Genomic DNA, 26,381 nt, shown 5'->3' with positions numbered 1-26,381 from the left:
AACTTATTAAAAAAGTTTGTCAAACCATCATAGACTGGAATATTTTCCAGAAGTTTGTAAACATTTCATTATTTAAAGAAATGTAACAATAGTCTTTGAAATCAGGACTATTTTCTTGTCTTATTTTCTCCAAAGCACTGTTACACAACATCACTTCATGGTTAAAATAAGACATCAAACTTCCATTCCATGGTTAAGTCAAGCTAAGTCTCTGATTCTACATCTTGAAGAAACTTGTCAAATATCTTTTATTCCACAGAGAAGCCACTGCATTTTCTCTAATAATTTAACCCATATGAATGGCACAGAGGTTGTTGGTTTTTTTTTTTAAAGAAGTTATTTGTAAAGATTTGCCAAAGTCTGAACACATCCCCTGGTAACATAAGTACTATTTAGAGGACACTCACAGTCAATGCTTCCTTTTCTTCAAAAAAGCCAAGCACTAAATTAGTGTTTACTCTGTGTAGAGCAGATTTACCATTTTGTTATAAATACTCTTTGTTTGATATATTGTGAAAGCATTCTAAAATGTTTTGTAAGGCTGATTTTGAAGAAAACCTAAAAGGATGTTCTGCAAATATAATTTTAAGTAGGAAATTTGATGATAAATGTAGTTGCGAAAACAATTTCACAGAAGAATCTTTTATGGATTAATATTAAAACGTGGTCACATACTAGCAGCTAAAATGAGAAATTATCATCATGTAATTCTTTCTGTATGAATGAGCTTTTTCTTCTAAGTGACAGAGCTAGTTACAACTGTTTCAGTTTCTATGTGAAGATTTTCATAAATCTGTGATGTAGTCTTAAAAGGAAAGTTCAGAGAAAAGTCAGATTGTAGATTTTGAGAAGGAAACTCGGAGGTGATGGTTTTCTCCAAGGTCATGATTGTGAAGCTCAATGAGAGCGTGAACTGCTTCTTCCACAGAGCCCAGCTGGATAAGAGCCATTTTGCAATCTTTCCTGAAGTACAATAAAAACCGTTATTAATCCTAACCAAATTTTCATTGCACTAGCCAACACAGAAAAGTGATGCAAGTATTTTTTCAGCCACATCACACACATCGAACACTTGTACAGGAAAAGAATCTGAACTAGTTATGCACCTGCTAAAATGAGGAGATAACAAAACTATACAAATTTTGCAGATCAACGGCCTACAGCCATGCCATTCTTCCATTATACTGCACTTCAAAAAACAGGGTTGAAATAAGGCTTGAAGACCTCTAAGAAACATTTGTATTGTTCATATATATAGGATTCTTCTAGCAGGTGTAATCAGGCTGAAATAATGCTGACAAGCAACCTTAATGAATGTTAGAGCAAATTCATTGTCATCTTCTACATGACATTTTACATATACATAGCTTGTATTTCTTTTTAAAGTTTTAAAGAAACTTATCTTACTTTGAACACGTGGAATTTGTCAAAAGGCTGAATATTTTTCATTTTATTATGCTAACATAGTATCCCATTTAAAATTTTAAGATTAGAATTATCATAAATATTGTCATAGCTGTACAGCTTTTGCCTACAGATATACGCATATGAAATTTTGTCTATAGTTGTACACACATGGAACTTCCCAAAAAAGCAATTAGCCATCTTCCAGGATGAAAGCTTGCTCAGCATTTCTACAAGAGGACTTACTGGAAGAATCTGAAGGCTTTCACAACAGATCCTGTACTTGCAAAAAGGTTCTTCAGATCATCCACACTAACAGAAGGCCTATTTAAAAAAATAAACAAAACCCCCTCAATTTGTGAAAGAGCATAGTTCTGCAATAGTATCAAAATATCAATACTGTCTTCTAAATTAAATTTGAACAGTGAAAACTATCTCCACCAACTCAAGCCATGTCAACACTTCAGCCCAAATATCTTGGCTTTGACACTAAGATTTAGGACCACAGTGTGCTACAAAAATATTTCAGATACTGCTTTTCATCTTTCCCTAGTTAAATTCAGACCGCATAAAAATAACTTAAGATATTAACTGGTACCTTCAGAAATACTTTCCATCTTGTAATTACTGCTAGTGTGCTTCACATATTTTCAAGTTTGAAAGTTCTCTATTTTACTCAAAAAGCCATTTTCTAAGTGTCTTATTTTTTTTTTCCCTTATTTGGACAAAATTCCATAGTTTTTCCATCTTCCTCCCTGCATAGCTGCCGAACGAAAGAAGCCTGTAAAGACTTACGTTTGGCTGTCACTCCATACATTGTTGACATCATTGTAGACAGGAAAAAATGGTTGTTTCAGTTTTAAAGAACATGCTTCTTAATATATATATTTTTAAAACAACTTCCCCTCTATGTAAGAGGTCTGAATTCTGTAGAAACTATTCTTTAAAAAGTGTTAGAATGTTAAAAACTGTATCTACATTAAATAACAATGTCAATGATGAATTTGACGTAATGTAACTCCAGTACATTCTGTCAAAACCCATGTCTTTAATCTTTGCAAAAATTTATAACACAGGACTTAGTGTGTGAAAAAGAAAAGCATATTCTCAAGACAATGTAAACGGTAAACAGCATTCAATCAATTATTCTCTTTGCCAAAACTAAAAAAGTGACAGTTAAAGCATTAGCTTAATGTTAATTACACAGCAGAATGACTCAGATTGTCAGGAAACTGTAAAAGGCCAAGAAAAATGAAAGCTTATGTCAGACTTTGTAACTTAAGAACATAGGTTAAAACCATAATCTTTCCAAAATAATCACACATGTAGATACTCACGGGATGTTGGAGAGATGGAGGGTGGCAGATGGAGGAAAGACGTTTTGTAAATTCTTAGAGCCAGAGTTCTTAAAGCGATGTAAAGGGCTATTGCTATAGTCCTTTGTCAGACCTTCATTCTCTTGTCCCTCACGTGGAAGTTGAACTGTCTGATATTTTGAAAGAGTAGCACGGAGGACCCTTCCATAAAGCCTCTGTCCATTCAAGTGGCTGATAGCTAATCAGTGAAAATATAATTTGAACAGGAATGAAGGGAGGGGAAGAAAAAAGGATTTTTTAAACACTAATACTGTCTTCTATTTAGTGTCAGATTTCACATTCTAATTTTCAACTGCAACTTTCATGTCTACCAGGTGGGCTATGTCACAACATTGTATCTAAAACAAGTATAAGGATGTAATATAACCTCCAGTCTAAATGCAACAAAAATGCAAAACAGCATTTCAAAAAAGAGCAGTTGATTATTCAGAAAAAGCTAGATACAGAATAAACTACAGGAAAATTGTATGATGTTTTTTAGTTCTAGCACTTACTAGATTGAGATTTACAGGATTTTTTTTTTAAACCACTGTAGGAAAATAATTTACTCAAATGAAAGCAATCAGGTCATTATCAACATATACAAGGAAAAGTTTTTATGTAATAAACATCACAAAGATGGACTTAATTTGCTTACGCTTGTCACTGACAGGCAGCAGATTCCTCATCTATATCACACTCATGCTAGTTTGAAGCATAACTGTGCCTTAAAAATCAGTACCTAATTGAGCCTGAGTCGCATCTGCCATCTGAACCAAAGCACTTTCTTTTTTCTTAAACATGATCTTCACACGATGCACATCGCCGTACACACCTGTGGAAATCCAGGTTGTCCTGAGCATTACTACAAACAAGGGGATGTCTATATCTTTTGACTAACATTAGTAACATTGACTAACAAAGAATAATCACCTCACAAGCCAGTGGGTTAGAATATTAGTATGGATGAGACCTTTAAAGTGTGTGTATTATTTTCTGAGGCTCAGAAATTGAGGGAAAACTCCAGCATTTTAGTTATAAAACTGCATCTTTATGTTCAGCTTTTAAACAGTGCAACAGTGTTAGTAGTCCTCTTAACAGAGGCATATTAAAATATTAATTAATTAACATTGTCCTCTACAATGAGGACAATGACATACATGCCAATTTTGTACTCCATTTCCTCTGATGCAATCTTTGTTTTTTTCATCTTACTTTGTTTTCTGATTTGTTGTACTAAACAAATCAGACCATATACTCATTAAAATTCTTCTGACACTAACCATTTTGCCTTTTTGGTACCTGTGGCCTACAACTACTGACTCAAATTATTGTCATTTTAAAACCAGTGCATTCTCTTGTGCGTTTCCTGGACAAGGTTAGAACAATGGAGCTTTCATTAACCAGCACTTGTTAGATAAATAAAAAGAATGCTAGCCCTGTAGTTTCTCAAGGTATATTTAACATATCTTACCAAACAGGATGAAAAGTCCATGTGGTGTGATGGCCTGTTTAAATGATAAAATGAGTACATTATTTTTAAAGCCATGCAAATAAAGAAATCTATTATGTAAGTGCATGATAAACAAAAAGAAGGGAAGAGATACTGAACATTAATACATAAACCTGTCTCTCCAAAAGCCATTCCCTGGAATAACTAGCATTCTTGTTAATATATGTTTGCTATGCACATATAAAATATTTAAACAAGCTAACACTTCAGCTCATGCATTTTCATCACTGAAGACTCAGTCCATCATGCCAAAGAAGTTATTAATATATTAAAGTGGCTTAATTATTTGAACTTACTCTTTCCAAGCTAGCAGTTCATTCCTTGAAAAATGAAAACCACTTGCTAAACTAGAAATAGAAAAGAGCATTCAAGAACTCCTTTGTATTTTCTAAGCAGCAGGCAACACCTACAAAACTAAAAAGTTGCTTCAAAATGTGTTTGCTTTGTCTTCAGTTTTGTCCCCATCTCTGTATGTGACCATGACATGCTAAAGTAATACACATACCACTTAACTGTTTATATATGAAGCATATAGAAAGTGGTATTTAAATTGTGTTAGCTAGAAGCTGTGAACATAAAAATAAATATTGAAAGAAATATTTTTTCTTCAGTGATTTTTAATTAAATCCTTGTGTAGAAAGCTCCCCAAGCACCAAATAAGATAATTTACACCCTAATGCAGCAAGATTTTATCCAACTGACAGAAAAAGTTTTGCCAGTAATGAGTACTAAAAATATCTGAGTATCAGAAGCACTACTCACAGTCTCTAGCCCTATTCCTTCTCAACTCACATTTGAAATGTGTACCAAACATACCTAAATTATTTAAAAACAAAAGATACTGCAGCCTAAGTGTAAGCCCATATCCTTTTACCATCATTTAGTGATACGGAACAACTACTATCAATGTAAAATTTAAATGCTTTCAGAGTTTATCCTTCTCACCCAAATATTTTAACTCAGCACAGTTTATTTACAGACATTTCTTAACCAAATTAGACTGAAATACTTATACCTAAAATGTTTTTTGGAAGACAAAACCAGTCATGAGGGACTGTTCAAATGTACACGGAAACCCTGCCACAGGGGAGAAATATAAATTCTGTACACATAAAAAGAAGTGACAGGGCTCAGACAACCACTACTGAAGAATAAGTGTTACACTGGTGCCAAGAAATGTATTTAAAACAACCTATATTTCCCAAAATTAACAGTGCTGTACATTCTTATTTTTTACCTTTTAAGAAGTGGGGCATTATTTAATACATTTATGTTGTATCATGCATTGCAGCAAGAAGTTCTACAAGACTTCTTAGATATTAATCTTAAGTAAAGCAGCAATGTCCTAAAAATAGCTGTAACCTATGCTTCACATATGCTTATTCTTAAAAAACACACTCTTTGAAGACTCAGAAAATAATCTTGAATAATCAGCTGCAGAAAGCACATCCACAGCAATCATCAGAAATTAACTGGTAAGATATATTGACAAATCAAAGAAAAATTTATTTTGATGCTTACAGTGGAATTCAGCTATTAGTACAAACATAGAAACACAGCAATTTCTTAAAGATTAAAGGAACAGGTAAACATATTTTTAAACTTCAGTAATATGACGATAACTTCCATTTTGCCATTAAATTCTAATTTTATCAGTTTATGGTTGTGAATCTAATGAATGTGTAAAATACAAATTTTACGTTGCTGTAGTAGGACTGCTTATCAAAAGTCAAGTTGAATTGTGTTTTAAGACATGGCCTTCATAAAGCTTGATTTATTTTTTTTTTAAGCCATATACATTGCTTTTAATTAAGCACAGATCAACATGCAATATTTGAGTAACGGATCTGAGTAAACGAGTAAGCTTACAGAACAGTCTACGTCATTTCCACTATAAAAATAACTATCCAAGTTGTCCTTGGCAATTTTACTGGCAACATAGGAAAAAAATCCGCATGGTACTATGAAAAGTGAACACGTGTATTTATTAACTGCTTAAAATGGATGTCAATAGCAAAGTGCACCTGTATCCTTCTTCTCCAATGTGGGAAAAGTTGCAAAACTAGAAAGTTCTTATCAGTGCTTGAAAGGGTACTTGATCTGGTATGCTTTTATCTCCTTTCCTCTTCCTTCCTGTTTCTCTAGCTCCTCATGTTTTGTAACAAATTAAAAATTCTTTGGCTTCTCTAATGATAAAGTAGCACAGAGAGGAGTTATATTGACACAGATATCAGTAAGTTTAGTCATAATATATGTTGTTTACCTCTTCTAACATTTCTCACATCTGACCATAGACTTTTCTCTAATTACTACCTACACTACTAATATAGGTTTCCTAAAGTAAATTCTATTAGGAAGCTTTTTACTGCTGACTGGAGTTTTTAAACCTCACCAATATTGCAAACTATCTGTCGTAGTTTAGCCCCGCTAAACTATGCTGTCTCTCACTCACTCTCCCCACCCTCCAAGGGAATGGGGGAGAGATAATAGAACAAAAAGCTCAAGGCTTGAAATAAGGACAGGGAGAGATCAAGCAAAATAGATTCATCTTGGGGAAAATTATTTACTTATTAATAAAACCAAAGTAGGATAATGAGGAAGAAAACAAAAACAACTTCCCCCTACCCTTCCCTCTTCCGAGTTTTAACGTAATTTCAATTATCTCCACCTCTGTCCTCCTCCCTGAGCGGCAAAGGGTGGGAATAGGGAATGGGAGTTATGGTCAGTTCATCACATATTGTTTTCTGATGCTCCTTCCTCCTTGGTGCAAGAACTCCTCACATTCCTGCCCTGCTCCAGCCTGGGGTCCCTCCCACGGGCTAGTCCTTCACGAACTGCTCCGGTGTGGGGTCCTTTTCCATGGGGTGCAGTCCCTCAGGAACAGCTGCTCCAGCACGGGCCCTCCACGGGCCACAGCCGCCTTCAGGCATCCGCCTGCCCCGGCGTGGGGTCCTCCCCGGGCTGCAGGGGGATCTCTGCTCCTCCACGGGCCTCCATGGGCTGCAGGGGCACAGCCGGCCTCACCATGGGCTGCACCACGGGCTGCAGGGGAATCTCTGCCGGGAGCAGCATCACTGCTCCCCCTCCTTCTTCACTGACCTTGGCGCCTGCAGCTATTCCTCTCACAAGAAATTCTTCACAACTGGCTCAGGCAGACGCCTCTCAGGTTCTCTCACATCTCTTCTCTTCGCTTCTTCAGCAGCCGAGTCGGGCTGAGTTGGGCCCAGTCGGCTGCCTGGTGGGAGGCCAGAGGATGAGGGCCACAAGGGCCATGCCTCCCGCTCTCTGCCCGCTGCTGCTGCTTCTTCTCTTCATCCTCTTTTTTTTTTTCCAATTTTTCCCCTTTTTAAATACATTATCACAGAGGCATTATCACTGAACGTCACCAATTGGCTCGGCCCTGGCTAGCAGCGGGTCTACCCTAGACCCCGCCGAGTCCACTGGACAAAGGGGAAACTTCTAACAGCTTCTTGCAGAAGCTGCCACCGTAGCCCCCCCTCAATACAAAAACCCAACATGTATCTCAAACAAGAACAGAGCTGTCCTGTTTTTTATATTATCAGGACAGAGATTTCCTCTCTTATTCCTTCAGCTAATGTCAATTTGCAAGGATTCTGTACAAGTTGGTACAAGTTGATACTTTTTAACTTCCACCTATCCAACTTACTTCAGGGTTGAGGTTGCTGACGAGTAAAACAGAATTTCCTGGAACGCCAGTAACACCAGGAACAGTTATCTGTCCAGACGTTGAAGATGTAGTGACTGTGAGAGAAACAAGTGGTCCAGGAACAGCTGGAACTGGAAGACCTGGAAGGGTGTTAATAGCATCACTTGACATCTCAAAATGTAAAAGACATTTTAGAAGACAAAAGCAGGTTACGTGTGGCAAAACCATCAATATTCAATTAAAGTAATGCTTTTAAGGCATGTAGTTATTTCTAGTATCTGACCAATAAAGCAGGAAGCACCAGGGACTAAGAAACATTCAGCTATGCCAATGGAACCAAACAAAAGGGGACATCAATTGTAGCCAAAGAAAGAAGAAAAATAATTTAGCAAAAAGTTTATTCTGTGCTAGAAAGGAAAAGATCACTGAGTCTAGAAGACTATTTCTCATTTTATAGCAAGAAAAGGAGAGACTTCCTGCTTCAGCTTTGAATGTCACTGAAGTCTTATGATTCTATGAAAAATAGATGCTTAGAGTTTATTCTCTTTCAGGTAATCTTTATCATGGCATTTAATTTCTTTGCTTATTAAATTATAAACTACATTAGCATATGTTTTTATTACATAAAGTAATTTTACTGAATAATATGAGAAAGAGAATCAGAATGACTCAAATGACATTGTGTTCTGACTGCTACACTTTAAAATAATTTGGTCTGAACACAGATATCCAAATAGAACACTAGCCCCAAATGTAACCACCCTATTTTTAGAAAACAGAAACTTACCAGCACCCTGGGCAAAGGACATGACTGGGGCAAACCCAGTAACCCCTGCATATGATGGGAATACGACATTTTGGGTGCCTAGAGAGAGCAGATACTTCTAGTTAAAATAGATTTAAAAATTTTTAGAAAACAGAAGAGACTTCAACAATGAGAATCATTTTCCAGTGTGCTATTCTGACTTCAGTCCATTATTACATCTTTTATACAACATTTAGGTTAAAAACTCTCATTGAAATCCAAGATCCTATGTTTTACAAAGGCAATTTTTAGCGACTTTTAAAGGCAAATATTCCAATCAGCCTCAATGTCCCTCTCTAAAATGAAGTCAGGATGAAATGTAATTTAGACAAGTTTGAATAGGAATGCACAGCATAGATTTGTATCTGTTAAAGTTAAGACATGTGTAGTGCAATGCTCAATAGTTTTTATTCACACAATGGAAATGCATTCTAGAAATTTTCTGGAAGTAAATACACACAAAGACGTTTTGCAATTATGAGATACAACTATTTCCTAGGTATTTCCGAAAAGTAATATGGGCTAAACAATACAAACAACTATAATGAATCTGAGGTTCTAAATTTTACAAGCTATTGAGATGCATAAAGTATACATATTTTGTTTTTTAAGGAGATGAACTTTCCCAGCATGTTTCACTTCATAAATAACCAATGATTTTCATGGTGCTCTTGGCAATCACAAGCATTAAACAGATTTGGAATATCAACATATGGAGAATCCTGGCCTCAAAGATAGCTCAGTGATTTTCAATTGGTATGTGGAGCTAAGGACTACCCAGGGCAGCATACAAACTTGTGTTCTAAGAGGCAGTTAGGTACAGGAATCCAAGCTTATGGATTCTTCCATATGTTAGCACACTAGATTTTTTTTTTAAACAGGACACAAGTAATCAGCAAATACATCCTGTGAGCCTTGCAATATGTCTTAGTACTCAAACCTCCACCATTGACTGAAATAGCTGCATTCACTAACAGATGGTTATTGACAGGGATGATACAATACCATAAGAAATATCCATTACAAATGACAAAAACAACAAATCAAACAGACACCAGATATCAAGTATTCATGGATACTGCATCCCATTTCACCTCTTCTTATCTATAGCAACAAAGTGCCTTTCATACAAACAACTGAGTACATTTATCACACCAAAGCAAGTCATTGTGTTTTTGAAATACAAGCGCTGGCACGTTATACTGACAAGTTCTGGCAATATAGGTATTAATCACTTATTCACAATCCAAGAAATAGATAAAGCACTTTTATTCTGCCAAATGAGACCTGCATGTGGCACACTGATAACAAAATAAGGCATGTAAAAACTGCAAACAGAACTAATGCAGAAAGACCTGGAATTCTTTGGTGTATTTTTTTATGTGTAAAATAATTTGCTTCGCGGCTAGCAGCTAGCTTTCAAGGCAAGCTAATTCATGTATCTGTGCTTATGCTCACTGGGTGAGGAAACTCTTTAAGCACAAAATAATCACAAAATTTATTTGTTTATAGTGCAATATCTTTCCCACCAAAAACAAAACAGAAGAAAAAAAAATTAAAAAAGTTTCAAGAGGAGTTCAGTTTTTCTATTAAGACAACCTCAAGTCTCCAGAGAAATTGGATATATTATTCTGATAGTTACCTGCTTTATCTTATAATTCTCCATCAAAACAACGTCCACTAGTAATAACACAGGAAGTGTAAGTGCTGACATGACTCCCAACATCTTTTCCTCATGTCATGCAACTGAGGACTATGAGAACATGCCTATGCAATACATGCATGTTGTTACCACTGATAGAAAGGCTAGAAGCATGCTTTTCCCAGTCTACAGTTATTTTTAAAAAAGAAAAATACCTATGCAGCTGCTTCACTGTGACTACACTACAAACAGATTTTGATACAGACATCAGACTCTTCTTTACACCAGCACCTCTGCTGTTCTTACAATCACAGTAAATGTTCAGACTGAAAATGAGATTGGTAGCAACAACAAGCTTAGAAGAGCAAGGTGGAAGGAAACAGAGAAGCATTCATGTGTTATCTTTCAAAAGCATGCATACAATGTTATCTCTGCCCTACAAACAAATTTGTCCTTAGTCTACTCTAACTGTACCTTCCCCTGTCATTGACATTTCAAGTTGTAGTAAGTCTGATTAATCAGAACATATCAGATCTACAACAGCATGTTTCCATGACGCTGTACGGCAAATCCTCAAAAAATTATAAAGATGGTTGTACATTACATAAAGATTCAAGGCCTGCCTTTCAGGGGACCAGCAAAAACAATCAAGAAAGTAGTGAGTGCAACTCACTTTCTTACTCTAAGCTACCGAAGCCAACTATCCAAAAAACCAAACCAAACCCTTTATCTGTCCCAGCTATCACAGAAAACTAAAGGGAAAGGGGGAATTCTTCCTCAGCCCTTGCTACTGTTCTAACTAACTGGACAGTACTTAGACAGCTATTTAACAGCTGAGACAGTTCTCAGTTGTGTACTACTGCTAATTGTTGTCACTAGAGGGAAAGAAAAATAGCTAAAATCACTCAAATTGCATTGTGAGCACTTCTGCCAGGTCATGAGATTAATCTGTTTGATGATGGGCATTATTACCAAAGTCGATCACATGAGCATGCATGAGCTATTTATGCCAGAAAGGCTTCTCCAGGGTGGCTTCAAGCAGACACTCTTTCCTCTATGCTATGGAAGTGACTTCTAAAATTCAAGAAAATTTCTAAAATTTTATCTTTAGAAGGTGATTACAAAACATACATAACTGTAGCATTTCTAAATTTCTTATGATTTTTTTTTGTTACAGCAGGTAGTTATCCTAAAACATCAACAAATAAGAGCTAACACCCTTAAAATATTTATTTTCAAGCAGCTTTAAGCAACCAGTGTCAATTTTGGATACTCCCATTGATTGTCTGATAGGCGACATTTATTATACTATCTGTACCAATGATAGAATTTCACAGTATTTTACCAATGTAGCTTTTTGACAACACTTCAAATTTGCCCAAGAGCATTCCTCATGTAATAGTTTCAGATATTCATTTACCTTGAGTAGGACTTTCTGCTTTCCGTACAAACTTTACTGGACCTAACAAACAGAAATGTATGCAAAATGTACCCTTCTGTGAACCTGTTATGAAGCCAAAGCATAATTGCAATATAAAAAGCATAATGATCTTATTGTGTATTTATAATTAAAAACAAAGGTTCCTTACCAAAGACAGTAGCTACGCATGGCTCCAGGGGTGGCTGGCCCTCACCAGAAGGAAGGTCAAAGCGAGTGAAATCTCTACTTTTGTCATTGTTGTACTTTACATTAAGGTTAGTTAACTTGGAGAAATCAATACGCAACGTACAGCATGCAGCATAGATACTTTTGCCATCCAGAGCCTGAAGAAAAATAATTACATTTTCAGAGACAAAACACATAGCCACAATAAGTTTATTTTATTTTCACCTGCAACTGTATCCAAACAGAAACTCATCTTCTGTTTTTAAGGTGCTGCTTTTGAACACCAAGTAGTAGACAATTATACAGCCACTATTCTTACCTAAACATACTGTGTAGAGTACTAGTATAGGGCACTAACTACCAAGTATTATGTCACCTTGTGCCAATGGACAAAACATAGCTTTAAGCATGACTGGTCTTTCTAGCTGTGCTTCTAATCTCACTTGTCTCTCACTCAACACATAATATCAGATGCTAATAATGATACTAATATAGAGATTTTTGTTGTGTGGAACCGTCCCTTACATAAGCTAGTGAAGGAGCTGCAGCACAAGTCCTATGAGAAGGGGCTGACTGAAATGGGGTTGTTTAGCCTGAAGAAAAGGAGGCTGAAGAGAGATCTTATTGTTCTCCAAAACTACCTGAAAGGAGGTGATAGCAAGGTGGGTGTCAGTCTCATCTCCCAAGTAACAAGTGACAGGATGAGAGGAAATGGCCTCAGGCTGCGCCAGGGAAGGTTTAGATGGGATATTAGGAAAAAAATTCTTTACAGAAGAGGTTATCAAGCACTGGACCAGGCTGCCCAGGGAAGTGGTTAAGTCACTGTCCCTGGATGCATACAAGTGGCACTTAGGGATATGGTTTAGTGGTAATTTGTCGATGTTAGGTTTATGGTTGGACTCAATGATCTTAAAGGTCTTTTCTGGAGCAGATATTCCCCTAGAGAAGATCAAAGTGACACAGGTTGTTCCTTTGCAGCCCCTGGACGTCCACAGTGGAGCAGATATCCATCTTCAGCCTGTGGGAAGGACTCATGCTGGAGCAGTTTGTGAAGGACTGTATCCCATGGGGAAGGCTCACTCTGGAGTAGGAGAACAGTTTGAGGAGAAAGAAGCAGCAGAGATAAAGTGTTATGGACTAACCATAAGCCTCATTCCTTGTCCCCCTCGGGATGGAGGGTGCAGAAGGCAGAAGTGGGAGTGAAGTTAAGCCTGGGAAAAAGGAGTAAAGGTGTGGGGAAGGTGTTTTTACTTTTGTTTTTGTTCCTCACTATCCTACTTTATCTTCTTTTTAATTGGCAATAGATTAAATCAATCTTCCTTAGGTTGAGTCTTTTATGCCTGTGATAGCAACTGAGTGAGCAATCTCCCTGTCCTTATCTCAGTCTGTGAGCTTTTTCATCTTATTTTCTCCCCGCGTCCTGCTGAGGAAGGGGATTGAGAGCAGCTTGGTGGGCTTCTGGCAGCCAGGCAAGATTAACACACCACAGAAAATGTACCTAAAGCAGATGAGCTTTTCTTCATTACTGAGAAAGTCCACTTTAAAAATCAGGGTACAGCTGGTTTGAAATTAAGAAGTTTAAGGTGAAAACATTGATTACTGTAAATTTCCAATGGAAATTCAAACAAGTAAAACATGTAGCATTCATTTAATGTCTGGGCATTTAACTGCACTACTCTGAACCTCACTGAAAATACTGCATTTAGTTTAAAAGGCAAAAGACTTTTTGGTCAACTACAGTTACCATCACTCATCACTACTGACAGCTCCAATTTTTGTTTTGGTAAACTCAAGTAGGTCTTGTGGTTTGTACTATACATTTATGTTTGCCATTGAAGATAAGAGTCCTAATCAGGGATGTCCAAGTTACTCATGTGCAACAAGAGTGTTAGAATGATGAGAAGTCATAAAGTTAATGGTCAGGCTATCTCTAATGTTCCCTGTTTATCTGGGGTAAGAAAAAAAAATTTAAAAAAAAAATCAAGCTGAATACACTACACTTACCATTTTGGCATAATATGCATTCCTTGGATCAGCATACTGAAGCAAAACTTGAAATTGATTGTACTTAGTGAAGGTGATAATCTTCAAGACAGATCCAAATTCAGAGAAAATCTGAGAAGGAAAAAACATGGACTGTCAGAAACAATTAATAATTCATACACAATAAAAACTAGCATTTTAATATTTAATATAAATTTCTGAAAATTACTTCTTTTATGAAAGTTGAACAGAAATTGAGTGAACTCAGAATTTTGTTTCAGGTAAAAAATAAAATTTTAAAAAAGAGGCTACAAAAGGTGAGGAGGCAGGATGAAAATTCCTTCAAGATTTAGCAATGATCGTTCAACTAAGAGCAGGGACAACCATCCCAAAGACGTATTAGTCCAATGCCTGCAGAAAAATTGTAGATAATCAAAGCTGAGGTTTGAGAAATGGACTTTCACAAGTCAGTTGAGATGGGAACTGCAAAATGTCTTTCAAAGTATCCACCTTTACATTCTGTCCTTCAAACAAATTCTGCAAATTTGGTGAACAAAAATACATTTCAAATGGTTGATGTGCCTACAAATTAATTATGCAAATTAACTGCCCAGGCAAGAAGACAAAGAAGGAAAGAAACAAGACAAAGACTTAGTTTGGAACCTACCCCTCTAATTTACAATTCAAAAGGATCCGATTCATTGCAAATGCAAGCATTGCAGAAAAAAATTTAAATGGTTGAAATTAAATATATATACATTCAAAATGGAGAGTGTGCACTACATGAAGGTGTCTTTACAAAAGCAAAGCCACAAAGAATGAAGACAAAAGTATAGCTATCATACAAGTGCAAAAAAAACTCTGTCCAAATTAACAGTGGAAGAGAAAAGGTGAGTTTGTGAAGTACCAACGGTTTTAGAAAAAACTGTTAGGATCGATGCAGTCAGGAAAGTATTAAGCCTGGAATGGAAAAAAAAGCCAGAGGTAAGGACAAGCATCTCTTGTCAGCTATTAGGCCTAGAATCATGGATACAACACACACTGTCCTATCCCTATGTCGCCAGTTTTTCAGTCTCTCAGAAACATGGTTTTTATGCTGCAGTCATCATTTTGTGGCAGAAGACAGAATAGAAAGCTTTTTCACGGCAATTTAAAATTAGCCATTGAGTTCCTCTTCACAAAGTACACCCCCTAAAGAAAGGCCCAAATACAGCTTCTGAACACATCCTTTTCCATGTTTATCCACAAGACCAAACAGACCTTTTTTAAGATAATGAAATTCAATGCATTCTTGTTTGGATTTAAGCCTAAAACCCACTGTATATATAAATTTTGTTTCTGCAAAGATATCAATGAATACTCTGTTTCTTATAATAAATATGTTCAGGTGAATTGTGGTTAAAAAAAGGGTTAGTTTCTTGACAAGCAGTTATAACTTACAAAATATAATGAAAGTTTTGGATGACAGCTTGCCTACTAGTGTTCCATACGATGCTATACTTAGTGAAAATTTTCATTTCCATTAACCTTACCACACTAACAAAGTAAGGTTACCTTGTAGCTATCAGGCACAAAGTACAGCTTTAATTAAAGGAGACTGTCCCCTGTTAAGAACTCCACATAAGTTGCGTTTTCAAATATTGCTTAATTTTCTAGACCTATTGCAAAAGCAGTTAAGTGGGCAATTCAAAGACTGAAAATATGTTTCTGTTGCACTGAAGTAAATGCTAAATGTTAATCAAATTAAAGTAAATTAACATGAATGTCCTCTTTCACTGCCTACTTAGTAAAAAATAATAAAAAAAAAAAACAAAGAAAAAACACACATAAGATTAGATCCAGAAATTGCTGTTGCACTATTAAACTCATACAGTTCTCACAACCACAGAAGTTTATTCTCAGGTTATTCTGAGTGCACTAATAATCCTGAACAGTTGACATAGTATTTGCACAAGCTCAACAATTAGTGAAAAATACTCATAGATACAAATAAAAGTTTAGATCAGGCAAATTGCTACATCAAAGTGACAACTAGTATACTAGTTAATCAGTATCATGGGGGGAGATACAAAGGAAGAAGAAACATTAACGGGTAAGAGAAAAAATAAAGTGTTGGTAACAATCAACTATTGTTTGAGATGCTAGTAGAGGAAAAATCTTCTTCCAGGACTGCAAGTTCTTGTAAAAACATCTCTATTATTTTAAATCACATTAATTCATGAAACTCATATCTGAGGCATGTTTTTTTATTGCATAAATTTACTAGTAATCACAAAAGCTTCAAGTATGAATCTCTTTGCAATACCTGAAAAAAAAAAAGTATCAACAAAATCCTCAGGCAGAAACAAATTGTCTTGTAAAGTTACTCTTTTTAAACTTCTAGTTCTCAACAGCAAAGCACAATCCCTACCAGGAGTTATGGTAATGTCTTTCATAGCTACAGGCCACCACTATTCCAAGCTTTCAGAGGTAGTTAAAGTAAGTAGCATTCTAACAGCTGATGAACAATCAAGAACATTTGTCCGAGCCAACTATTCTTGCATATCACATCACTTGCATCAAATTATAAAAGTGAATATAAAACCCTAAAATATAATCCAAAGTACAAAAGCTACTCAGTACAAAGACTACAAAAATATTGGTCCACAAGTTCACAACAATCAGTATTTCACTAGCTCATTATGTGGGCATAAATTAGAAATAACACCTCAAGTTTGTTGCTGCTTCCAGAGAAGCCAAGGAACTAAAAGAAATCAAAGACAACACAAAAAGCTGAGTACAGAAGCTCTGTTTACTTTGATTTTTTTTGTGTAAAACTCAAAGTCTAAATCCCTAAATTGCAACAAATCATTTTAAAGTGACAGTCCTCATTCAAACGATTAAGGATCCACAGGTACTTAAAAAAAAAAAAAAGTTAATGAATTTTTAATGGCAACATTGGAACAGATTTTAACTATTTTATTTAGCAATCCTCATTACCTGATATAGCACTTCTAAAGTGACAGGGTAGAAAAGATTTTCAACAATTATCCGAAGAACAGAACCTTGACCTGGAAGGAGCCCACCTTCAGGAGCAGAAGAACTTGTAACAGCCAGGCTTTCAGACTGCTTAGCATTCAGAGCTTCCAAGGCAGCCTGGACTCTCTGAAATAATGACACAGCAAAGACCACAATTAACTTACACACATGCAAATTATTCATATCTAAACAAAGTTCTCTTACAAAGAAAAGCATGTAAAATACATTTAAAATGCAACTTTAAAAAAATATATATTCCCTTTATCTGATATTGATTCAAATCCCATGTTAATAAGTAAATCAATACCTCTTCCTTCCCTTCCCCCTCACATAAAAGAAGTCAAATCATACTTTCACAGGATTATGACTTTCTTTTTTAGTTAAACTGTTACTACTTTGTAATGCCATAAAGACACAGTTTTGCATTGATTCAGTAAGCTTTTGTCATTCTAGAGATTTTTCAGCAAATCAACATGATGACAATATTGTAATAGACTAACAACCAGCCCAAGTACCAAACGGTATTTACTCTGCTTTACTAGAATTTCATTCTCTTCAGGAATCAAGTTTTGCTGGAGATAAGCTTAAAGGTGCATATCCTGCTCTTTTTTTTCTGAGCTAAACTATAATCCACAAAAAACACCTTCAAATCTTACTCCTCAAACTGCCTCACTGGGACTTTGTGAGTCTCTACGCTTGTTTTTGATGGGTTTTCCTCGGAAAGGTCTTCAGACTACCTCTGAGAGCACTATGGAGAGACATTATTTTCCAAATATAGTGTAACTTGAAGTCATGTCCCAGTAATACGATTTCCTTGGAAGATGGACTAAACATGGTACATGGTAAAGATGTCATCCAATTTCAGAAACACATAATCCTACAAAATTATCTGTACTTCATGCCTGAGCCTAGACACTATTTCAGTAATGTGGTGTTCAGCTGCTTTGCTAGGGTCTCTAAAATGTAAATAAAACTCAAATATAAAAGTCATAATTGCAAAAAAATATTTTAAGCAGATAGTGTTGTTTTTATAAAAGGAGAAAGCAAGTATCATGCACTGAGTTGAAAATACTCTGAGAAGCTAATACAAGGAGTCCTATTTGCAAATATGAGCATAGTTTTCCCAAGGCTGTTACATAACACTCTTAAAAAAATAAATAAACTTTTGTTATCTTATTTATTTGTTTTTGCAGATAACAAACCAATCCAGCAGTCTTGGATGAGGAAAGAGACAAATAACATTTATCAGATTGACAAGCTTGCAAGATTTCAGTGACTTTTGTGTCAGCACAAATTAAAAATGAGTACTGATTTTTGCCCCAATCACTACTTGCAACGTTCTTACAGAAAACAAAATTGTAATATACACATCGTATTATATAATTTATGTATCTAAATGGCAAGTGTATTGCAATTCATCCAGGACCCCAAAAATCCAAATGAATTCCAGGTACAATATGATGGTTTGTATACTTTGATCTTGTTGTGGAAAGAGTACTTCCTTGTTCAGAGGTTAGGATTTAAATCTGTGATCTGCAATGTTCAATTCATAGTCATAAGAAATCAGCTTTTAGTACTTAAAAAATATAAGAAAGTAATTAATTCTGGTGTTTGGCATGAATTTACACATAAAACTCATGTTTTATCAGTGAAAATATCCATTTTATTTGATCTAGTGGTCTTCTTAGAATAAACAGCCAACATTTAAAAAGATAACACTACTAAGAATAAACTTGAACAACTTGAAGATGATGATTTGCTATTCCTGGGTTTGGCAAGGCCTTAGAACACTGCCAACACCACAAATCTTACAAAAGCAGGTTACATGGCCCCTCACAATAATATCCCTATCTGATAAAGTAAAAGGCTTCCAAAGAACTGCATTTTGGGCAGGAAGTGATTCACCATGTATCAGCTGGACTTGCTCTTCCATGTGTTCTTCAAATAGCATCTACAGACCTACAATTAACAATTAACTTTCAGAAAACACAAACACATAAAATTGAAGCTGTATGTTTTTGTGGTATTCCTGCTACAATACTATGGACACATTAACAGGGAAAAAAAAAGCAGGATTAATTATTCAGAGAAAAGACTTAACAGGATAACAACATTTTCTTAATATTTGGAAGCTACTGAGAGCTGTCAGCTAATGTTAAAACTTATGAATGGCAAAAATTCTAAGCAAGTATTTCGAAGCAGGGTAGAATACAATAGCAGAACCAGCTACAGCAGAGTGCTTAGGACTGTTTCCAGTCAAGTTTTTAACATTCTTAGGGATGAAGACCCCACAACCTCTCAGAGCAACCCATTCCAATGTTTGACCACTTAAAAAAGTCTTTTGTTAAGTTTAAGCAGATTTTTCGGTATTTTAACTTATGCCCATTGTCTCTTGCCCTGCCACTGGGCACCACTGAAAAGTGTCTCCACCTTCTTTACTCCCCCCTTACCACATATTTGCAGACATTGGTAAGATAACTTCAAGCCTTTTCTTCAGGCTGAAGAGTCCCAGATCTCTCTGGTCCTCCTTGTATGACAGATGCTCCAGTTCCTTCACCATTTGCTGGATTTGCTCCACTATGTCCATGTCTCTCCTGGACTGAGGAGCCCAGGACTGGACACAGCATTCCAGGTGTGTCTCATCAGTGTTGAGCAGAGGAGAAGGTCACCTCCCTCAATTTGCTAGCAATGCTCTGCCTTCTGCAGCCCAGGAGGCTGCTGGCCTTCTTTGCTGCAAGGGCACATGCATTGTCCACCAGGAGACCCAGGTCCTTCTCTGCCAAGCTGCTTTCCAGCTGGTTGGCCACAGTGTACAACAGTACCTAAGGTTACTCCTCCTCAGGTACAGAAGTTGGCATTTTCCTTTGTTGAACTTAATGAAGTTCCTCCTGTAAGTCCATTTCTCCAGGAAGTTTTAAAGGTTCCTCTGAATGGTAGCACAATCATCTAGGGTGTCAACTGCTCCTCTCAGTTTTGTGTTGCCAGCAAACTTGCTGAGGATGTTCCCCATCCCATCATCCAGGACACTACTGGACACAGTATCAACCCCTGGGTACTCCACTAGTTACTGACCCCCAGCTGGACTTCATGCTACTGGTCACAACCACCTTAGCCTTTCAGATCACTTCACAATCTACTTATCTAGACTATATTTAATCAGTTGGTCTATTGGGATGTTATGGGAAACAATATGGAAAGTCTTATCAAAATCAAGATATACAACATCCATTGGTCTCCTCAAACAAACCAGTCACCTCACCATAGAAAGCTATCACCTTGGTCAGGCATTACTTCCTTTTCAAAAATGCATGCTGCCTTTTCCCAATCACCTTCTTGTCCTTAGAATGTTTGGAAATAGTTTCCAGAATTAGTTGCTCCATTAACTTCCCAGGAACTGAGGTAAGGCTGATTAGTTAGTGGTTCCCTGGATCCTCCTTCTTGTCCTTCTTTAAGATAGGAGAAAGCTTTGCTTCCTCTAGTCCTCAGGAACCTCCTCCGATTGCCATGACCTTTCCAAGATTGTAAGAGTGGCCTTGCAATTACATCAGCCAGCTCCCTCAGCACTCACAAGTGCACCTCATTAGGACCACAGGCTTCTGTTTATCCAGTTTATTTAATTGTTCCCTAATGAGATCCGTCTCTATTTCCTTCATCAAGACTTCCCCACTGTTCTCAGTTGCTTGGTATTCCCAAGGGTAAGTCGTAACTACAGAAAACTGAGGAGAAGGCATCCACTACTGTCCTTTGTTGCCAGGGCCTTTCCCCTATTCAGCAGTAAGTCCACATACTCCCTAAATCTTCCTTCTGCTGCTGATATACTTTGAGGAGCCATTCTTGTTGCTGTTCACATCACCAGAGCCAACTCCATGGGATCTTTGACTTTCCTAACCACATCCCTGCACGTTCAGATAATACTCTATATCTTTCCTGGGTCATCTGTCTGTGAATCTACCTTTTCTATGTCTCTTTTTTAGGTTTGAGTTCAGTCAGGAGCTCCTTGTTCATCCAAGCAGTTATCCTGCCACCTTCACTTGATTTTCTGCTCATCAGGATGAGCTTGAGCTCCCCTACAGTAATTTTACAAATGTCTGAAAGAAGCTACTGCTTAGATAAAACCAGACAGGAATAATATATATTAGAATTTGACTACTGGTGTAGTGGATAGTCTGTTTATTTACTAATGTTGTGGTTTAACCCTGGTAGGCAGCTAAATACCACACAGCTGCTCGGTTACTTTCCTCCAGTGGGATCGAGGAGAGAATCTGAAGGGTAAAAGTGAGAAAACTCATGGATTGAGGAACTCATTTACTACTCCCTATCAGCAGGCAGTTATTTAGCCATTTCCAGGAATGTAGGGCTTCATCACGCGTCACAGTTACTTGGGAAGACAAATACTGTAACTCCAAACATCTCACCTTCCTCCTTATTCCCCCAGCTTTCATTGCTGACCACAATGTCATATGGTGTGGGATATCCCCTTGTTCAGTTGGGGTCAGCTGTTCCAGCTGTGACCCCTCCCAACTTTTTGTGTACTCACGCTGGCAGGACGGTGTGAGAAGCAGAAAAGACCTTGATGCTATGCAAACTACTGTGAAGAAAATTAACTCTATCCTAGCCAAAACCAATACACAACAGTACATGTGCAATTCTATCCTGTTAAATGGAAATATTATACTTACAGCTTGATTAGGTAGATTGTCAGTCTTAAGTTCTCTGTGAATGGAATACTGAATATGAACAGGCTGACTGCGGAGGTAAGGTGTAGTGGAAGTGTAGTAGTTCACCATAGAAATAGCAGCTTCTTCGGAAGCCATTTCCAAAAACGCCTGCAACCAATTCATAGAAGTTTTCAGTGTTGTTTTATTTACAGGAGAGAACAAAGCATCAAAGCACTATTTATTCCCACTTCCACTATCACTAGAAAGAGATCATATGAAAGTACAATACTGATTTGCTTAGCATTAAAATGCATTTGTGTGTGCATGTTTATGGGGATATATGATTTGATTTGTGGGTTTTCTTAAAAGGTTTTACATTGTAAGAACAGTAAGTCAGTAAAGGAAAAGTGGAATAAGTACTACATATGGGAAGCAATACTGCTAAAAATACCACACTGCTAATTAATTTATTAGATTCCAGAATCCAAGCATTATTACCTGAGTAGCAAATACACATATTGATTGAAAAAGTAGGAACAGGACACTAAACATCTATCATTTTGTGCCTTATATTAACCCAGTACAGTGATCTAGACAATTTTTGATTAATGCCTATTATTTTTAGGATTTCAGTGTTTATTAATTATGTGAACTACCCCATCATATCTAATAGGATTTTTAAAAATCCCATACAATTTATCTCACATTAAAAAATTAATATGCTTGTTAATTATTTAATCAGGCAGGTTATTTTAAAACATATGTCGACATCAATAGTGACAACGTAGTTCTTTATTATCTACATATTCTTAGACGCAGTGGATATAAAGTTTAACAATATTATTAACAAGTTATTAGATCATTATTTAATCCAAAAGTATAATAAAAACTTAAAATAAATACCAAGACATCCCTTTGCATTTGAAAATATGAAAACTTTGAGCTACCAATGAAGTATTTAGATAATGTTGCCATCAGTATTGCCAAATGCAATACCACAAGGGTCATTACATGAACCACATCTTCAGCCTTTCAATCTTATATTGAAACACCAAAAATTATATACCTGACTTTTTCTTTTTACTATCAAGACGTTGGTTACTTTGCCAAAAGGGAGGCCTAATGAAATTACTTCTGCTTCAGTAACATCACTTGGAATTTGACGAAGACGAAGGACACGTGAAGGGGAGCATGGTGATGTATCTCCTTTAAATTTCTTCTTGTTACTCCCATTATCTAAAATATTTTAGTGAGAGGAATGGACAAGCAAACAAGACGAATTTATTTATTGCACAGCACAGATACTAAAACCTCAAAGAGATAAATTGCTGTCTCAGCACTGACACTGACTTGTCTATAGCTCTTTGAATCCTAAGAAAGGACTGTTCCTATATAAGCAAAGGACAGTTTAAGAAGACCCTTTCAGCTGATCTCCACTGCAAGGTGTGCATGGTGTGTTTGGTTTGCTTCAGTTCGGGTTTGTTTGTGTGTTTTCTGGTAGTTTTGGGGGTTTGTTTTTTGGTTTGTTTTTTGTTGGTTTTTTTTTTTTTTAAAGTTTTACAGATAGAGAGGGCAATAACTTCTTCCCAAATGCCCATGTAACATATTTACCAAAAGTTAATTGCACAGAAGAGGGGTAAGTAGTAAGGGAGGTAATACATTCATTTTTTGATTACCTACTTATCCTCCTGCATGGTATGTTTCTTAATTAGATTCAGTTGCTACCTCAAATATATATATATATATTTTTTTAATTAAAGAGAGCCTGCCATCCCACATGATTGTAAGTTTTAAAAAGTCTCTGAAAAGGATAGACAGCAGTGAGGCATGAAATCTGTACAGATTTTAAAGTCTTCCACTTCACCAAACTGCCTTTTTTTTCCTAACACATGCCTACTTGGATCCCATAACAGCTAAGTGACCAATGGTTACATTTCAAGGAGATGACTCAGAGTCCTTGAAAGCACTTTTAAGCAGAACACCACATCTAGAACAGGCATGTTATTCTAAAAGCTATCACCATGGAGAAATAACTTAAAGTAGTAAAAATGAAATTCCTTAGCCAAAGTACAGATCTCAGTACGAGATTCTCCTAAAGCAACCTCCCGAGGCTTATGAGACTTGATAAAAAAAAATATCCTAAACCGAGAGGAAAGACAGCATATCTGGTGGAAATTGTATTCAAGTCTAACTGCATACCACTTAAGTTAACAGGAGAAACAGCATTCTTTTTTCACTTATGTGCCACAAACAGCTTCACTCCAGCAAGACAGGCAGCCTTAACATCTCATGTGTTGCATTTCATTTTCCCAGGAGAACCACTTATTCTTAAAAGATTAAGAGAATATCTGTATGAGCTTAGTAAGTAATGTCAGATTTTGCTGTAGGTTTTGAGTACAATTTAAGGCTGAGAAGTAGATTATACAAATCATTTTGTGTAAGGATCATTACAGAGAGGTTATTTTACTAGTGGAAGTCTGTAAAACTCCAAGTTAGATGACTCAAGCCCCAGCCATGGCACATTCATAAGCCAAGTTAACTAATTCTTCCACCTGCAAAACAAAAATTCTGTTACGCATTGATTTTTTCATCAAAAAATTTTAAATGGCATCCTGTGCTCTGGGGGCATTCTGAAAATGTGAACATGTTGCACACTTGTTTGGGATTAGACTTTAAGACAAACAGAAACATATTAAACACATACCAGCATCAAGCCACGACAGGGTATAGTACTATTAAAGCCTAACAACCAATCCTATTTGTTGAATCTACTTCTCAGGATCAAAACGGACAAGACGTTTTGACTTTACTAAGTCAAGGTTTGCTTGACTAAAGAAAGTAGGAAGTGAAACCTAATAGGAATTTTGCCTTTATTTTAAGATGAAAGACTTTCACAGAAGTAATACCTTCTGAGTTCTGACTTATTATCAGACGTGATGAGACAGAGCTAAGTGGCAACCACAGCATTCTCTCTATATACTTTCACTGATTGTTACAGGAGTTTTCAGGTCAGCCATTCAGCCAAAAAAAAAGGACAGCGCTCACCCAGAAGAGTTTGAGCCTGTGTACATACAAAGTGCATCCTCCATTTCACTACCTACCCATCAATCAGCATATGTTAGCTCTAGTTGATCTGGCTTCTGGATAATGACCAACACCTGACCTAAAAATGCTATTGAAGTCCTTCCTTTCCTGTTGGAATTATATTAAGTTTTGTGGAACTTTAGTTAAGTGACTAAATCAGCAATAAAAGCTAGCACTCTTTCCTTCCCAAGTACAAAGACCTCAGCATTTTCTAAACCATGTTTCTTTCTCCAGCTATTGTTTGATACTGTTGTGGTTTTGACAATTCATGACTGGTACAAATATATTTCCCAAGCAAATAGCCTCAGATCAAGAAACCCAAACCATATTTTAGACACATGACCCACTGCTGCAAGTGAAGCAGTTGTGTTAGGTAAATTATAATTATAATTTATAATTATTTTATAATTAAATTCTAATTATATAAACTCAAAATGAAGTATAGAGTTATCTATGAGAACTAGAGGAATTTGGGATTTACTAGTAGTCAAACATATCTATTAAAGTTTAATATCATTTAGACACCTTGGATGTCACTATGAAGGATCAGTGGCTGCACTGGTAATTCATAAAATCCAATAAATACAAATTTATATTCCTTACCAGCTGTCATCTTCTCACAAAAATACTATCTACACCGGCTTGAAATATATTTCAGCTATTAAATTATCAAGTTATAAGTTAATGCTATTCTCAAGGCAAGCAGAAACCTCTGAACATCACACTGAATCAATTAGCAGAAGTCTGAATAATCTGACATGTGCAAATCAAAGAAATCAAAAAGAAAAATCTTCAAGTTAGATTTTCAGACTCTTCCTTCCCCTTACTCCCTATCAGAATTATAGCAAGTAAGTCTTAGATGTTTATCAAGGGGTCATCTGCTCTGACCCTTGGCCCACTACAAAATCAACTATTTGGACACCACTGCTGACAGGCAATTGTCATAAGTTAGTTCATTTACTGAAGTTAACTTAAGCAGCCATGGACCATACTTCAAGCCCACCTAAGCTGAAAGTACCTCTAAAGGAAGCAGTCCCAGTTTTCTCTTACTTTCAACTTTTTGTCTGATCTGAAACTGCAGGTAACCAAACACACTTACTGCACCTTTCCCAACACATGGAGTGGGGCAGAGAATAGATTTCTTTGGATGGTAGTACTAGTTTAACATCTTTGAAGAAACATGTGACTGTGGTTTCACACTGAGCCATCATATTGCTTAAACAGACACGGTTTCCTTACTCTGCATCTGTCTATCCAATTTCCCACCATCTCCCAAAAAAATCCATGCTGCTGAAGAACAATCTGTGCAGATATATAGTGAACTAGATCAAGAAAACATGTGATCAGGAGAAAAAAAAAAAAAACAAACCACAAAGAACCCAACCATTTTTCCTACTGCTTCTCTTGTAAAAACACTACCATTCATCTCAACCCATGGATGAATAGTTAGGGGACAAGAAGAGGCAGGAAAACATCTGAAAACAAATCACAGGACTGTCTATGCTGTTGCTTGAGAAGCTCTGGATGTAGGGTGGAAAGTAAGAACAAGAATACCCAATGGAATCAGCTTAACTCTTTATCATGAATCCACATAATGTGCCCTATGTTCCACCACAGTGAGATTAGTATAGTGTATTAATCTTCTG

At 36.5% G+C, this 26,381-nt stretch overlaps 1 protein-coding gene across 2 annotated transcripts in view; it reads right to left on the bottom strand.

Annotated features, from left to right (window-relative positions):
- Positions 1-317: 317 nt before the first annotated feature.
- Positions 318-26,381, bottom strand: part of PTBP3 (polypyrimidine tract binding protein 3) — a 45,141-nt gene continuing 19,077 nt past the window's right edge. For both annotated transcript variants that reach the window (XM_086770063.1, XM_086770062.1), the window contains 12 exons: positions 22,718-22,887; positions 21,673-21,819; positions 16,955-17,119; positions 13,997-14,107; positions 11,976-12,150; positions 8,727-8,804; positions 7,940-8,079; positions 4,234-4,267; positions 3,502-3,594; positions 2,742-2,958; positions 1,651-1,728; positions 318-963 (listed from right to left, as the gene is read on the bottom strand). In XM_086770063.1, coding sequence (XP_086626189.1) covers positions 831-963; positions 1,651-1,728; positions 2,742-2,958; positions 3,502-3,594; positions 4,234-4,267; positions 7,940-8,079; positions 8,727-8,804; positions 11,976-12,150; positions 13,997-14,107; positions 16,955-17,119; positions 21,673-21,819; positions 22,718-22,887 — 1,541 coding nt within the window. In that variant the 3' untranslated portion in view covers positions 318-830. The remainder of the gene's footprint in view (positions 964-1,650; positions 1,729-2,741; positions 2,959-3,501; positions 3,595-4,233; positions 4,268-7,939; positions 8,080-8,726; positions 8,805-11,975; positions 12,151-13,996; positions 14,108-16,954; positions 17,120-21,672; positions 21,820-22,717; positions 22,888-26,381) is intronic.

The sequence above is a fragment of the Chlamydotis macqueenii genome, chromosome Z, assembly GCF_036417535.1.
Source record: "Chlamydotis macqueenii isolate bChlMac1 chromosome Z, bChlMac1.mat, whole genome shotgun sequence".
Lineage (NCBI taxonomy): Eukaryota > Metazoa > Chordata > Aves > Otidiformes > Otididae > Chlamydotis > Chlamydotis macqueenii.
The sequence above is the reverse complement of the archived record's forward strand: the minus strand, read 5'-3'. Positions and strand labels throughout refer to the sequence as shown.